At 38.4% G+C, this 17,161-nt stretch overlaps 1 protein-coding gene across 12 annotated transcripts in view; it reads right to left on the bottom strand.

The window, feature by feature from the left end:
• The window catches only part of MARCHF8 (membrane associated ring-CH-type finger 8), a 112,773-nt gene that overhangs the window by 55,015 nt on the left and 40,597 nt on the right, over window positions 1-17,161 (bottom strand). For all 12 annotated transcript variants that reach the window (XM_032607475.1, XM_032607476.1, XM_032607474.1 and 9 more), the window contains one exon: window positions 7,791-7,970. In XM_032607475.1, coding sequence (XP_032463366.1) covers window positions 7,791-7,892 — 102 coding nt within the window. In that variant the 5' untranslated portion in view covers window positions 7,893-7,970. The remainder of the gene's footprint in view (window positions 1-7,790; window positions 7,971-17,161) is intronic.

Below are 17,161 nucleotides of genomic sequence, written 5' to 3'. Positions count from 1 at the left end.
ATAAACCCTAAAAAAATAAAATTTAAAAACACTGAAAGTTTCAGCTTATAAACCAACAAAGAAGAAAATTAAATCTTAAAAAACACTCAATGTTTTAAAGAGCAGAAAAGGGATGAAAAGGAAAACAAAGAACAGATAAGATGAACAGAAAACACACAGGAAGACTTAACCTAATCATATCTGTAATCTCATTAGATATAAATGGTCTAAACATCCAGATAAAGAGAGAGATTGTCAGACTGGATAAAATCACTCAACCGTATATGTTGCTGACATGAAAAGCGCTTTAAATAAAGACACAAATAGGTTAAAAGTGGAAAGCTGGAAAAGGTGATACCATACTAATACTAATCAAAAGAAAGCTGTAGTGCCTGTACTATCACATTATTGACCAGAGATGTATTAATACGTCTTTTGTTACCCCAACGTTATTGACGGGAGACGAATCAATATCAGTTAACATAACAAATCACCGGCTGCAGGCATTAGTTTCTGCAAAAAATCCCCCAGTCAATAATGAGTTATTATCAAAGTAGAATTCAGAGCAAAGAATGTCACTACCAGGGATAAAGATAATTATTTCTTAATAATAAGGGGGTTAACTTATCAAGAAGACCGAACAATCCTAAACGTTTATGCACCTAATAACAGAGCATCAACTACATGTAGCAAAACTGGTATAATTCCAAGGAGGAATAGACAAATCCACAATTATAGTCAGCAATTTAATTACCACTCTTTCTAGTAAGAGAACAACTAGACTATGAGGGTTTAGCAGACTTGAAAACCATTATCAATCAACTTGATGTGATTGACATGTATAGAACACTCCATCCAACAACAGTGGAATACACATTCTTCTAAAGTGTACACAGAACATTTACCAAAAGAGACCATATTCTGGACCATGAAACAAGTCTTGGTAAATTTAAAAGGATTTAAGTTATTCAAAATATGTTTTCAGACCAAAATGGAATTAAATTAGAAATAAATAAAAGCAAGATCTCTGGAAAGTCCAGAAATTTTGGAAATTAAATAACACACTTAAAAATAACCCATGGATCTAAGAAGAAATGAAAGGGGAGATTAGAAAGTATTTTGAACTGAATGAAAATGAAACTCAACACAGCAGAATTTGTGGAATGGGGCTTCCCTGGTGGCGCAGTGGTTGCGAGTCCGCCTGCCGATGCAGGGGACACGGGTTCGTGCCCCAGTCCGGGAAGATCCCACATGCCGCGGAGTGGCTGGGCCCGTGAGCTGTGGCCGCTGAGCTTGCACGTCTGGAGGCTGTGCTCCGTAACGGGAGAGGCCACAACAGTGAGAGGCTCGTGTACCGAAAAAAAAAAAAAAAAAAAAAAAGAATTTGTGGAATGCCATGAAAGCAGAACTTGGGAAATTTATAATCACTAAATCCTGTGATAGAAAATAAGAAAGATAAATAAATAACCTTGACTTCTACCTTAAAGAGCTAGAAAAAGAGGAGCAAATTAAACTCAAAGGAAGCAGAGGAAAGGAAATATCAGAGCAGAAATGAAACAAATAGAAAACAGAATGACAACAGAGAAAATCTATGAAACCAAAAGAATTCTTTGAGAAGATCAATAAAATTGATAAACTTCTGGCTAGATCAGGAAAAAAAAATAGTGAAGACGCAAGTTACCAGTATCAAAACTGAACAAAACTCTCAGCAAACTAGAAACAGTAGGGAACCTCCTCAACATGTTGAAGAGTATCTACAAAACACATATAGCTAATATCATACTTAGTGTATAAAGAATGAATGCTTTCCCCCTAAGGTCACAAACACAAGGATGTGTGCTCTCACCACTTCTATTCAGGATAGTACTGGAGGTTTTCACTAGAGCAAGAAAGAGGGAGGGAGGCATCCAAATAGAAAAAGGCAACGTAAAACTGTCTTCATTTACAGATGACGTGACTGCCTATGCAGAAAATTCAATGGACTCTACAAAAAAGCTACTAGTCGAGAGAGAGTCATGGACATATACACACTAACAAACGTAGTAAGGTAGATAGCTAGGGGGAAGCAGCCGCAAGGCACAGGGATGTTAGCTCTGTGCTTTGTGACAGCCTGGAGGGGTGGGATGGGGAGAGTGGGAGGGAGGGAGACGCAAGAGGGAAGACATATGGGAACATATGTATATGTATAGCTGATTCACTTTGTTATAAAGCAGAAACTAACACACCATTGTAAAGCAATTATACCACAATAAAGATGTTTAAAAAAAAAAAAAGCTACTAGTGACTTTGGCAAAATTGCAAGATACAAGATCAATACATAAAAATCAATTTTATTTCTCTGTACTAGCAATGAACAAGAGGAAATTAAAATTTAAAAACAAAAAAAAAAAAAATTTAAAAACAATATCATTTACAACAGCATCAAAAATAAAAAGTACTTGGGGATAAATCAGACAAAAGGTGTGTAAAGACCTATACACTAAAATCTATAAAACACTGCTGAGAGAAATTAAATAAGACTTAAAGAGGAGACATACCTTGTTCATGGGTCAAGATTCAATATTGTTAAAATGTCAGTTCTCCCCCAAATTGAACTACAGATTCAACAATCTGAACAAAAATCCCAGTAGACATTTTTGTACAGAAATTGACAATCTGATTCTTAAATTCATGTGGACATGCAAAAAACCTAAAATAGGCAAAACAAGTTTGCCGAAGTCTGATTTTCAAGACTCATTATAAAGCTAGAATGTACATGACAGTAGGGTATTAATTGTAAAGATGGGCAAGTCGATCAATGGAACAGAAGACAGACTCCAAAAATAAGCACACACCTATATGAGCAACAGATTTAAGGTAATGCAGTAAAGACAATCTATTTAACAAATGTTACTGGCACAACTGGATATTCATAAAACAGAAAATGATGCTGGATATGTATTTCACACAATCTATAAAAATTAATTCAAAATAGATCACAGATGTTCATGTAAAACTAAGATTATAAAACTTCTAGGAAAAAAACATAGAAGATATTATTTGTAACCTTGGGTTAGGCCAAGATTTCTTAACAGAATGCCAAAAGTACAATGCATACAAGAAAAAAATGGATAAATTTGACTTCAAAATTAAAAAGTTTCATCTTTAAAAGACACCAGCAGAAGCATGAAAAGACAATCCAAACTTTTGGAGTAAACACTTGTAAAGCATATATCTGATAAAGGACTTGTGTCTAGACTATACAGGGAATGCTCAAAACTCAACAATAATAAAACAAATTGGTGGTTTTTTTAAATGCACAAAAGATTTGAACAGACGGTCCAACACAGAAAAAAGACATATAGATGATAAATAAGCACATGAAAAGATGCTCAATGTCATTACTCATGAGGGAAATGCAAAGTAAAACCACAATGAAATACTAGAATAACCTATTAGATGGCTAAAATTAAAAAGACTGCCCATACCAAGGGTTGGTGGAGATCTAGAAGAATTGGAACTCTCATACTCCTGGTAGGAATGTAAAACAGTATCACTTTGGAAAACAGTTTGGCAGTTTCTATCTTAAAAAGCTGAACATATGGCCCCACTCCTAGGTATTTACCCAAGGGAAAGGAAATATATGTCCATACAAGGGCTTGTTGTTGTGTGAACACAGCAACCTTGTCTGTAACAGCCAAAAACTGTAAACAATCCAAATGTCCATCAACACGAGAATGGATAAACAAATTGTGTAGGTCCATACAATGGGTACTACTCAGCAAGAAAAGGAACAAACTATTGATACACACAACGTGGATGAACTGCAAAAGAACTAAGCTATGAAAAAAGCGAGACAAAAAAGAGTACATAATATATGTACATCCATCTTTGTAAAACTCTAGAAAATGCAAACCAATCTATAGTGAAAGAAAACAGAGCAATGATTCCCTGAGGAAAGGGTTGGAAAGGGGTGGGAGGGAGGGATTACAAGGGACATGAGGAAACTTTTGGGAGTGATGGATATGTTCACAATCTTGATTGTGGAGATAGTTTCATGTGTATATATATATTTCACAACTTATCAAACTGTATACTTTACATATGTATTGTTTACTGTATGTCAATTATTCCGTAATAAATCTATTTAAAAACAAACTAAAACATAATAAAAACATCTCAAAAAACGTAAAGAGATGTATCAAACCACAAAACAGAATAACTCCAGATAAATTAATCAAAATGCAATCAGATAGCAACAGATCAATTAAGAACCTTCTTGGACAGAGAAAGAAGCAAAAATCAGCAGTGTTGAGTCAGCAAAATAGGGCAATTTGGAAAAGGTCAATTCCAAAGGACCACAGTACAGAACTAAGGGGAATGAATCTGAGAATACACAATAGCCAAGAGAATATGGAAATTTTTAACCTGTAGCAGCAATCCTTGAGAGAATCAGAGTTTAGAGTTCATGATTAAAGGTAGAAGAAAAGGTTTCAGAATTGAAAGAAGATTTAAAGGCTCAAAAATCCCCCACAAGAACCAAAGAAAGCCATCCAGAACAGCAAGACTTAACCAAATAACTCCTCACACTATAAGAAGAAAGTATTCTGCAAAAAGCTATAAAAAATATGTTTCTTTTGAAAGAATGCAAACAACCACAACATCAGGTTTCTAAATGCAGACCAGAGTGTAACGGCAATGGAGCAATACTTATAAAACGCTAAGAAAAAAAATAGTCAAGAAACATTTACCCAGTTCATAAGCAACAGCAGAAGAAATCCTTTTATGGATTGCAAAACATTCCTCTCACCTCCACAGCAGTCCCCATATCACTAAAACTGAACTCATTCATTTATTCATCAAGTGTAGTGACTACTGCGTAAAAGTCATTAACTCTTAGAATTGTAGATACGGGCTTGGGCAATGGGTGCTACAGAGAGAATCTCACATCTGATAAACATAGGTAAAACTGTGTCCACGTTAACAGTTACATTATTTGATTCTGTGTAAACTGCGATGTTCCTCTCTTCTCACAAGATTCAGAAGGAATAAAATTGTTATTGATGTAATGGACTGTCTCAGGTTGCCAGCTTTCAGGTTCTGAGAACAGTGGATGATGGGATGGAAGGAAGGGGTGCCTTTGCATAGCTTCTCTTTCCCTCCTCTCCTCCTCTCCCATGCACAAGAGGATCAGAAATTGTACCAAAGGATTTTGTTTTGAACTCACTGCACCTGGGAAACTGGATAAAGGAAAAAAGGCTTCACTGGACAAAAATTTACCTTCCAAACCCATCCTGATACCACATTTCAGACTCTAGAAACCTACAACAATCATTTTTCAGAGGCTGTGCCAGCTGCTGCCAAAGCTCTTCTGGGGGCTCTTCAAGCTCCTGTCTCAGTGGCTCTTCCACTACCTGCCACCTCACCTTGGCACAATGATTCCCAGAACTGTCACACTTGCCATCATGTATTCGAACTATTCCCCATATGAAGGTGGGGCAGGATGGTTCTTCTTCCCAATACCAATCAAAATCCCAATTCCATGAAACAGCTGGTTAATGCTACTTATTTAAACCTTAAAAATGGCATCAAATAGATCATATCATTCAATAAGTATTTACTGAATACCCACCTACAACAAACCTGTAATAGGGTTTCAGACAAAAGAGATCTCTCTTCCTTGCTAAAATGTTGGACATCTTCCTTTATCTATTCCAAACAAATATGTATAGCTTCCTCACATATATACCAGAAATTCCCGCCATCTGATAACCAAACTCGACACTACAATGAATAAGGAACTCACAGCCTCAACTTAATACAGGCAAGCACCCTAGACCAAGGAAATGTTCTACTTAGTGGTATTTAAAAATCCATTTGGGCTAAGAAGGATTATAAGAAGACTATTAATTTAACTGAAACTTAAATGAAGACTAACAAATGAAAACTGATAGAACATGGGAAAGATATTTAGGGATATTTTCCCGTCCCCAGCATGTTGAAAAAAAGCTATAATACTGAAAACATGACATTCTGAAACCATCTACCCCACCACTACCCCTAGTTGGACAATGCTGGCCACACTTCTAAGAGCTCAGAAAATGCAAAGGGTGCAGACTGACAATACAAGCAATGAAAAAAAAACTCCACAAACTAAGGACACAGAGACCTTTTCAATTTACCTGGCACCTTTTCATTTTCTATAGTCCATGTACTTTAAGAAATACGATAGATTCTTTCTTTATTCTATACGTAATAATGGAAAGAATGGTGTCCCATCACCTATAATGATTCAACTTCACACAAGACATCAATTCTTGATTTAACAAGGATTCTTTTTTTTTAATTTTTATTTTTATTTTTTTTTGCGGTACGCGGGCCTCTCACTGTTGTGGCCTCTCCCGTTGTGGAGCACAGGCTCCAGACGCGCAGGCTCAGCGGCCATGGCTCACGGGCCCAGCTGCTCCGCGGCATGTGGGATCCTCCCGGACCGGGGCACGGTCCCGTGTCCCCTGCATCGGCAGGTGGACTCTCAACCACTGCGCCACCAGGGAAGCCCTTAACAAGGATTCTTTAGAGTCTTGGGCAAAGATTAAGTTTAACTATAAAATAGGAATGCTCTAAGAACGAAGGAGCAAATGTTTGTAAAGCACACTGTAAAGGCAAGAAGACAGCAGGGGTCATCTCTGATTCCTCCCTGTCCCTCCCCACATTCAATCATAAAGCCCACTGGATTAATAATGTAAATCTCTATCCCCACTACGCCTATCCTAGACAAAGTCACCATCAACTTTTCCCTAGGCCAGATATCAGCAAACTACAGCCTACAGGTGAAATCTGACTTGTCTTCTGTTTTTGTAAATAAAGTTTTATTGGAACACAGTCATGTCCATTCATTTATATATTGTCTTTGGCCATTTTCATGCTACAATGGCAGAGTTGAAGAGATGTGACTGTCTGACCCACAATGTCTAAAATATTCATTATCTGGTCTTTTACAGAAAAAGTTTGTCAAACCTGGCCTAAGTAGGCTATTAAATAATTCTCTGACTGGTCTCCCTGCCACCCATTCAATTCATCCTCCAAATTGCAGGCTGGGTGAAAGATTTAAAAACACAAATCTGATCATGCATTCTTTTGCAAAAGTAATCGAAACTCCTTAAGGTAACTCCTATAACTTTTCCAACCTCCTATCTTTCCCCTACCCATTCAACCTTTTTATTCCAGTTATTCTATTTTAATATCTTCAAATCCACCTTGCTCTAACCTCTGGCCTTTCAGCATGTCCCAGGAGCACTCTTTCTCCTAGCTAATTCCAGGTTCAGGGTCTCGATGTAAATGTCATTTTTTCAAGGAAGCCATTCCTGGTGCCTTGGGCTGGGATTAGGTGGTCCTGAACTTCCTCCACCACTGACCTTATTAGATTCTAATGCATATTTAATTGTCAGGCCCAACCAAAAGCCATATGAGAGCAGAGGTAGACTCTGATGTTAACTATGACACCCTTGCAGCAGGCATATGTTTTTGCTCAAATAAATTCATCCTTTGCATCATATTCTGAGAATTCAAAGAACTTTTTCTCAGTGATTTAGCAGAAATATTTAACCAATGAAGATAAATAAGTCATGATATAATCATGGCAGAATAAGTTGATCGCAAAATCTGAAAACCTAGAACCCTACAAAAAGACAACTTCTTCTGAGCAAAACTGTTCACACCATGTGCTTTTTAAATTTATTATTAGAGAAAACTTGATCGTCAGAGCTTATTCTAGACTGTATTTAATGAAAAGAACAAAAATAATGAAACTAAGAAAGGTATTTCCCCAATACCTGCTCTTCCCTCTCCTTTTCTTTGGTTTTACTTCTGTAGACTCTAGCAGAGGTGGCATCCTGGGATGGAATGGCAGAGATCTGATGCAGTGGCATGCTCATCCCAGCCTCCTGTGTGGTCTTCCTCTTTACGGAAGAAAGTCTCCAGTGGTAGAGTCATTTTGGGCCATGGACTTCAAGCTGAGAGAGAGAAAGGAAGACAAGACGTAACTGAGCTAAAACACTTTTAAAATTTCCAACAGTGAGATTAGCATTTTATATTTATATTCATATTTAATTAAATAAGTTACAATGTCTAACATAAATACTTCATCTTCAGAAATGATAGAAGATGAATGCCTATGGCGGGAACTGTAACATTTTTCTCATGTAATAAGATGGGAGCACCTGAAAGAGGTTGGTGTAACAGGTACATGTATAATCAGATATTAATTTTCCAATGGCTACTTAGGTTTTAAACATAGCAGTGTCATCCTTTATTTTACGAATATTTTTGAAGTTACACATTTTTTTTTGAACAAGCATTCATCCTGATATAAGTAGTGATCCTTCCTTAAGATCACTGCCCTTGAGTCCACATAATGGTAATATTAAAAGTTAAAGAAGTCTGAAATAAGTTTAAGATATCTATGATCCATGCTTAACCTTCTAAAAGTCTAGACTCTCTAGACAAGTTTATTGGCAAACTTTTCCTGTAAAGAGCCAGAATATTTTATACATTGTGGGCCATATTTGTTACAACTACTCAATTTTGCCAATGTAACAAGAAAGTAGGCACAATGAGTTTGTAAACGAATAAGAATGGTTATGTTCCAATAAAACTTCACTTACAAAAATAGGTGGCAGACTAGATTTGGCCCACGGGCCTGGAGTTTCCTAACCCTGCTCTAAGAATATTCCAAGGAAGATGAGGGTCATCACAGACATTCCTGGGGCCATAAAAGGCTGCCCTTAGGTAAAATAATAGTGTCCAAATAAGCTATATTCATGAATTCCAGGCAGCCCTTACTTTTTTTCTGGTTTTCTCCTACATTCCTCCAAAGTACCTAGTAATTGAATTGTGTGCTCTCTATCTCTCTGCCCCCACTGAAATCTATCAAACTCTGTATACAAAACCAATTAAATATAAATTACCCAAACTATCCATAATGTTTAACAAGGTAACAGTTCATGCTGTTTGAATTTTAACAAAGGATGGAAGCCTTAATCCAAAAGAATGAAGCTCTAATTCGGGGATTTTCATTTATTAAGCATGTATTGGAGGTGGGGCAGTAGACAAGGAGGGTGAACAACAGGGCCTGACAACCCTAAGTACACATCTGTCGAGCAGCCATTTGTTCCTCCTCTCCCCTAACTGTGCTCTGGACCAAAGATAGGTGTTTGTGTGGCTGATCCCACCTCTGACAGTGTTACTAACCAAACTGAAGAGCAACAGGACTCACAAAACCAATTTCTTCCACAGGACTCTGATCAACAAGCAACAGGGAGGAACAGGAAACCGGAAAGGATCAACACACAGGAGAAAATAAGCTAAAAGAATATCCTGTTTTTAAAAAGTCTAGTTTATAATAGTTGGGTGATCATTCATAAGTAATAAAACAGGAAAACAAGAGTAGGTAATATTAGTATCTAGACATTACATCCAATAATAAATAAAATATTAATGTATAGATATTATATATCACCTATTCTATTTCAAGCCTTTGATGAGGCTGACACAAGATGGAACACTGTACCCAAACAAATGGTCTGAATACATGTGTTTAAGTAAGACAAGAGGCACTCACTTAGTGCTGCGTTGTCTTACACTCTCTGGAAGATCACAAGCCAGTAGTGAGCCATTTTTCATCACTAATGCATTAAAGTCCTCTGTCAGAGATGACAAACTCCATGGGGCCTCTTAGAATACTTAGTCAAACTAACCATGCCTAGAGCCCCACCACATAGCATGCCAATAGCTGCCTTTGGTGCTTCTGGTACAATCATCATTATTACATCATTGGTACTTGACCATGACAAGCCTGGAAAAGACTATTTATGCCATAGAAACACAAATGTGAGAGGGTTTTAAATTTTATCGCAAAGTTTTGAAGGACCTCCCTCATTACAGCTATGTAAGCTACTCTTCTGATATGCACCCCTATCTCCGGGTACTAGACCTGAAAGTTTGCCTGAAGCAATCCCTCTCCTATGTCAGACATATTTAGGATAAAAATGATAATTTAAAAAACCAAACTACAAAACAAACCATACCACTTTTTATGTGAAGGTTCATATGAAAATCATAAAGCAGGTATTACTCACACTAGTTTCTTCACATTATTTCCAAGTATCGTTTTCTATCAATTCAAGTCATGTTTAATTAAGAGCAATAGTTAAACCTCTGCACTATGCCTGACAATCCAGTCAGGAGGACTTCAATTCCACTAATGCTACTTTGCAAAATACAACACACTTAATGTGAACATCCATATCTAGAAGAACTGGACTGACAAAACTGGTTGTTTAAGAGTATGGAAATGAATATAACATGTTCATGGATCAGAAGCCTTACTATTGTTAAGATGGCAATTCTCCCCAAATTGATCTACAGATAAAGCAATCCCTATCAAAAACCTTCTGACTGGGCTTCCCCGGTGGCACAGTGGTTGAGAGTCTGCCTGCCAATGCAGGGGACACGGGTTCGAGCCCTGATCTGGGAAGATCCCACATGCCACGGAGCAACTGGGCCCGTGAGCCACAACTACTGAGTCTGCGTGCCTGGAGCCTGTGCTCCGCAACAAGAGAGGCCACGACAGTGAGAGGCCTGCGCACCGCAATGAAGAGTTGCCCCCACTCTCCACAACTAGAGAAAGCCCGCGCCCAGCAACGAAGGCCCAACACAACCAAAAATATAAATAAATAAATAAATAAATTTAAAAAAAAAAAAAAAAAAAACCTTCTGACTTCTTTGCAGAAATTGGAGAAGCTGATCCTAAAATTCATATGGACCCAGAACACCCAAAACAATCTTGAAAATGAACAAAGTTGGAGAACTCACACTTCCTGATTTAAAAACTTACTACAAAGGAATGGTAAGAAAACTGGGTTTAAGATGGTGGCATAGGAAGATCCTGAACTCACCTCCTCCCACGGACACAACAAATATACAGCTACACAGGGAACAAATCCTTCTGAAAAGAACCTGAGAACTGCCAAAACACCTGCTCCACAACAAAGGATACAAGGGCCTCGTCGAGACAGGTAGGAAAGGCATGCTCTCACCAAAAACCCCACTCCCAATATGGTGACCCACAATCGAAAGAAATCTTAATAAAATCAATCAACAAATCAAGCAATAGACAAACAAATAAACGGAGCTTCTCCCCGAGAAGTAAGGGGTTTATACCCACACCAGGCACCACAACCTTTGGGTCTTGCAACAGAGAGAAGAGCCCCCAAAACGTCTGGCTTTGAAAACCAACAGCGCTTATGTTCAGGAGTAACTCAGGATGGCAGGGAATGAAGACTCTGCTCTTAAATAGCATGTGTAAAGAACCACTTGCCCCAGGACCCAGCACAAAGAGCAGCAGTTTGCAAAGAGCTTAGACCATCTGTGAGGGAAATTCACTTAGTAATCTTACAGCAACTGCCAAAGGCGCAGAAGTCTGCTGGGACTCCCCAGGGATGGAATGCTGACAGATGGCATCTTTACAGGCTCCCTCTGCCTTGCTGGCACTGGCAGGCACCATTTTTGCCCTCTCATTCTAACCTGCTAAAAGCAGTGTGTGAACAGCCCTGCTCAAGCCACAGCACCAAGAGATGCAGCTCTTGAGCAGCCACACACCTCCATTCCACTCGCACAACCCCACCAAAGCCAACAGGCATTCACAGCCCGCACAGGGGACATCCACTGAGCGCCAGGCCCAGGCTGACAGGAGGACTGTGTTTCTGGACCCCACAGACTGAAACAAGTGGAAAGAGAGTTCAAGAGACAACGAAGAACCAGGGCAAGGTTAAACAATAAGGTTCATTTCCCACATAGGGCCATCCCTTCAAGACCGGGTAAGAGAGCTGCTTCACGTGATACACAGAAACACAGAGTCAAGCAAAACGAGGAAATGGAGGAACACATTCTAAATGGAGGAACGAGATAAAACCCCAGAAAAAAAACTTTAATGCAATGGAGATAAGTAATTTACTTGATAAAGAGTTCAAAGTAATGGTCATAAAATGCTCACTGAACTTGGGAGAACAAGGGAGGAAGACAGTGAGAAATTCCACAAAGAGACAGAAAATATAAGAAAGTTCCAAACAGGACTCACAGAGCTGAAGAATACAACAACTGAACTGAAAAACACACTAGTGGGAATCAACAACAGCAGGCTAATTGATACAGAAGAACAGATGAGTGACCTGGAGGACACGGTAGTGGAAATCTCCAAACAGAACGGCAAAAAGAAAAAAAGAATTTTCTAAAATGAGGATAGTTTAAGGGACCTGTAGGACAACAGCAAATGCTCTAACATCCACATTATATGGGTCCCAGAAGAAAAGGGACAGAAAACATATCTGAGGAAATAATGACTAAAAACTTCCCTAACCTGGGGAAGGAAACAGACATTCAGGTCCACAAAGCAAAGAGTGTCCCAAACAAGATGAACCCAAGAGATCCACACCAAGACAGATTATAATTAAAATGTCAAAAGTTAAAGAGAGAATCTTAAAAGCAGCAAGAGAAAAATAACTAGTTATGTACAAGGGAACCCTCATAAGACTATCAGCTGATTTTTCAGCAGAAACTTTGCTGAAAAGAAATGAAATACGGGTACATGCTACAACATAGATAAAACCTGAAAACAGAAAATGAAAGAAGGACCACATATTGTATGATTTTGTGTGAAATGTCCAGAGTAGATAAATCTATAGAGACAAAAAGTTGATTAGTGATTGCCAAGGGCTGGGGGTGGGGATTGCGGGGAGGGGGGCAGTGATAGCTAAAAGGGTTTCTTTTTAGGGCAATGAATATATTCTAAAATTTATAATGGTGATGGCTACATAACTCTTAAGTATATTAAAAGCCACAGAATTGTACCCTTTAATGAGTGGATTGTAATGGATGTGAATTATATCTCAATAAAGCTGTTTTTAAAATATAAAAATAATTAATATGGATTAAGATAGGTAAATTTTTATTTTTCCTTTGTGCTATCCCTAATGTAATTTACCTGATGACATGGAGATGGCCACTGTTAGCCTATCATTCTTCCAGTTTTAAGAAAGGTAACATGAAGTATATAAAATTGGCAATCAGAAACCTAAGTTCAAGTCATGACTCTTAAATACTAAGAGTGATGTGATGTTGGACAAACTGATGAATTTCAAAGGCTCTGTTTCTTCATCTGTGAAACAGAAAGGTAACAATCTCTACTCAGTTCACAGGGTTATTGTGAAGCCAAATAAGATTATGTCCATGTACACAAATATCAGGGTTCTTAGCATCAGCACATTTTCCAGCCTGCTTTTTCAAGCATCTGCAACGATGCCTCTCACTGCTTCACAAAGGCCAGTTTGTTGGCTTTGTCTTTCCAGTACTATTTTCTGTCCTTCTCTACCTCAGTCTGACACAAGATATATACAACTGGGACCTCAAATCCTTTCTGACATTTACTTAGGACCTCTAGCAGCATGACTCTGCTAGAGGGGATACAAGGCTGACAATGCTATCCCTCTAAGGGGAGAGGTAGGAAAGCCCTATCCAGAAGACCATCTCAGTAGCTTAACAATCAAGCTGTTCTATGTGCTTTCCAGATGGTCAAGATAAGCAAAGGATTCTGCCCATTCCAACAATGCCTGGGACAAATACAGATGACAAAGAGGCAGCCAGGAGAAGACACAAGATGCCAGTGGCAGCGCCCCCTGAGAGACGGTCACCCTGGGTCTGCATGCCTCCCTGCATCCTTGCACACAGGGTGCCAGGCTCCAGCAGAGCCCTCCTCCTCCCCATTGTGAGCTGTTGAATCGCAGTATCCTGACTGGCACTCTAAATAAACAACTTTAAGTTAAGCTTGTTTTTATCAGAAGAACATTCCACATAGGAAATGAGAAGCCTATGAACAGCAGCTAGCAGACACAAAAAGAAAAAAAGCAGTACAAGTGAGGAGACCAGCTGTAATACACAGCACTGAATGACCAAGGCCAGACCTAGAACAGTGAACTTGGAGGGAGAAGAGAGACCACTTGAAAAGGAGGACTGACATAATCTGCTGAGGGATCTAAACCGTCCCCTGGTTTCTAGCATTCACAAGACCGGAATGCAGAGCGGACTGCGAGATGCAGGAGGGGTTGGCCATGGGCACACTGAGCTTGCCGGTGGGAAGCCCAACATATGTACACAGTGCACACTGGGAGTCACCAGCATACTTGTGACACCTGAATACACAGGAATAGAATCTGGTTTCCAAGAAAAACCTGCAGAATCAAGCATTTATGTCATTAGGTGCTATAATCAAATGATAAAACCTAACACCAATACAGGATTTTAAAACCTTTTAGGAAAAAGCAAAGGAAAATCCCTAACTATCATATTAAAAAAAAAAACCTATCTCAACCAAAACTTAACATTATACTCAGAGAGCAAAACTCTTAGAGGCATTCTATTTAAATCAGAAAGCAAAATAAGCATATTACCGCTGCCATTATTTAATACATAGTTAGATACTAGGAGAGAGATTCATAAAAAATGTTAACAGCAGGTTAATGATGTGGCAATAAAAATGACTTTTCATTTCTCTACTTCCTAAACTTTTAGTAACAATACTTTTATAGTTTAAATATATATTTTTAAAGAGTTAAAGTTAAAAGCTCAAGTCATTCCACGTAGGTTGGTTAACAGTCAGAATTTTATGTTACCAATGAATACATGTACAACCACAAAAGGGCTCATTTTCTGTGAGGAATACATTTCTGAAGACCTCACAGAAATCAAGCTTAATTTTCCTACAGGAATAAAGTAGGAGGATGCATTTTCAGGACGCTGATGTTTTCAACCACTATAGTGTTTGTTTTATGCTCCTTTTAAATTTTTTTCAGGAATTCCTCTAATATTTTTGCAGAGTGCTTTTCCTTAAAAAACAGCATACTGTATCATGGGAATAGTTTGCCTTTCTTCATGGTGTTTTATTACATCTGACTTTCATTCCAAAGTGACTGATTTTGGAGACTTCATTATTTCGTATTTTATGCATAGTAAGCCTTATTAATTATTTCCATGTCACACTACTTCCAGTTAGTGTACTTCCCACAAAATGCAACTGCAATGGGATGGCCTTTACACATCCATAGAAATGGAGGCTAAGAACATGCAGTGCTAGGAATATAGCGTTATAACATGGCAGATAAGGGGAGGTTAGTACTTGCCCACGGTCAATAAATCTGAGCATCTGCCCAGCGTTAAGAAGACTATCTGTTGTTTACACTGCTTTTTTCCAGTGTATGTCTGTCCCTGTTGCTATGGCAAAAACATATCTGTATCAAGAACCATCATCCTTCACAAAACTCAGAAAAGAATAATAAACATGGGCTATTAGCAAATGTTTTTTTCTTCTAATGATGGTTATAAAAGAAACCTCTTGTTCCAAAATAGTGAAAAAGCCTTCTTTCCAGCAGAGGAGAATAGACTATTCTCTCTTAACAACAGATTTCCTGTGTGAAGGAAGCCCCTGTGGATCTGACCATGAGATCAGGCACTTTTGCTGTTTACATGATATTTATTATAAAAGTCCCTCAATTTCCTATCACCAATCATATAAACTTGTCCACTGCCCCCAACCCTCTCATGAATTAAATAAATTGTATTATGCAGTTCAAAGGAAGAGGCGGCCTCAGCCCTGGGAGTGTACCTGGGCTCTTTGCCATCCTCCTCACCTGACAATTCAGGGGCCTCACTCTATCAGCCACCCTCCTACCCCATATTTTCATCCCATCCTTTCTAAAGGCTCCTCCACATCAACAAAGGAATAGAAACAGTTTTCCAAGAAAATGCATAGCATAAGTAGTCTATGTCACTAGTTGCTATAAAAAATTATAAAAGTTCACACTGATACAGAATTTCAACGTCCATTATGGTTCTCCCATATTTAAAAACAAAAGTAAATTTTGATTTGCATTTCTCTAATGATTAGTGATGCTGAACATCCTTTCATGTTTTTGTTGGCAATCTGTATATCTTCTCTGGAGAAATGTCTATTTAGGTCTTCTGCCCATTTTTGGATTGGGTTGTTTATTTTTTTGATATTGAGCTGCATGAGCTGCTTGTACATTTTGGAGATTAATCCTTTGTCAGTTGCTTCGTTTGCAAATATTTTCTCCCATTCTGAGGGTTGTCTTTTCATCTTGTTTATGGTTTCCTCTGCTATGCAAAAGCTTTTAAGTTTCATTAGGTCCCATTTGCTTATTTTTGCTTTTATTTCCATTTCTCTAGGAGGTGGGTCAAAAAGGATCTTGCTGTGATTTATGTCATAGAGTGTCCTGCCTATGTTTTCCTCTAAGAGTTTTATAGTGTCTGGCCTTACATTTAGGTCTTTAATCCATTTTGAGTTTATTTTTGTGTATGGTGTTAGGGAGTGTTCTAATTTCATTCTTTTACATGTAGCTGTCCAGTTTTCCCAGCACCACTTATTGAAGAGGCTGTCTTTACTGTATATTCTTGCCTCCTTTATCAAAGATAAGGTGATCATATGTGCTTGGGTTTATCTCTGGGCCTTCTATCCTGTTCCATTGATCTATATTTCTGTTTTTGTGTCAGTACCATACTGTCTTGATTACAACCCTCAGAATGGGAGAAAATATTTGCAAATGAGGCAACTGACAAAGGATTAATCTCCAAAATATACAAGCATCTCATGCAGCTCAATATCAAAAAAACAAACAACCCAATCCAAAAATGGGCAGAAGACCTAAACAGACATTTCTCCAATGGAGTTATACATATTGCCAACAAACACATGAAAGGATGCTCAACATCACTAATCATTAGAGAAATGCAAATCAAAACGACAATGAGGTATCACCTCACACCAGTCAGAATGGCCACCATCAAAAAATCTACAAACAATAAATGCTGGAGAGGGTGTGGAGAAAAGGGAACCCTCTTGCACTGTTGGTGAGAATGTAAATTGATACAGTCACTATGGAGAACAGTATGGAGGTTCCTTAAAAAATAAAAATAGAACTACCATAAGACCCAGCAATACCACCACTGGGCATATACCCTGAGAAAACCATAATTCAAAAAGAGTCATGTACCACAGTGTTCATTGCAGCACTATTTACAATAGCCAGGACATGGAACCAACCTAAATGCCCAACGACAGATGAATGGATAAAGAAGA

Source organism: Phocoena sinus, chromosome 16 (genome assembly GCF_008692025.1).
Source record: "Phocoena sinus isolate mPhoSin1 chromosome 16, mPhoSin1.pri, whole genome shotgun sequence".
In the NCBI taxonomy this organism is placed as follows: Eukaryota; Metazoa; Chordata; class Mammalia; order Artiodactyla; family Phocoenidae; genus Phocoena; species Phocoena sinus.
Note: the sequence above shows the minus strand (reverse complement) of the source record. Positions and strands in the feature narration are given on the sequence as shown.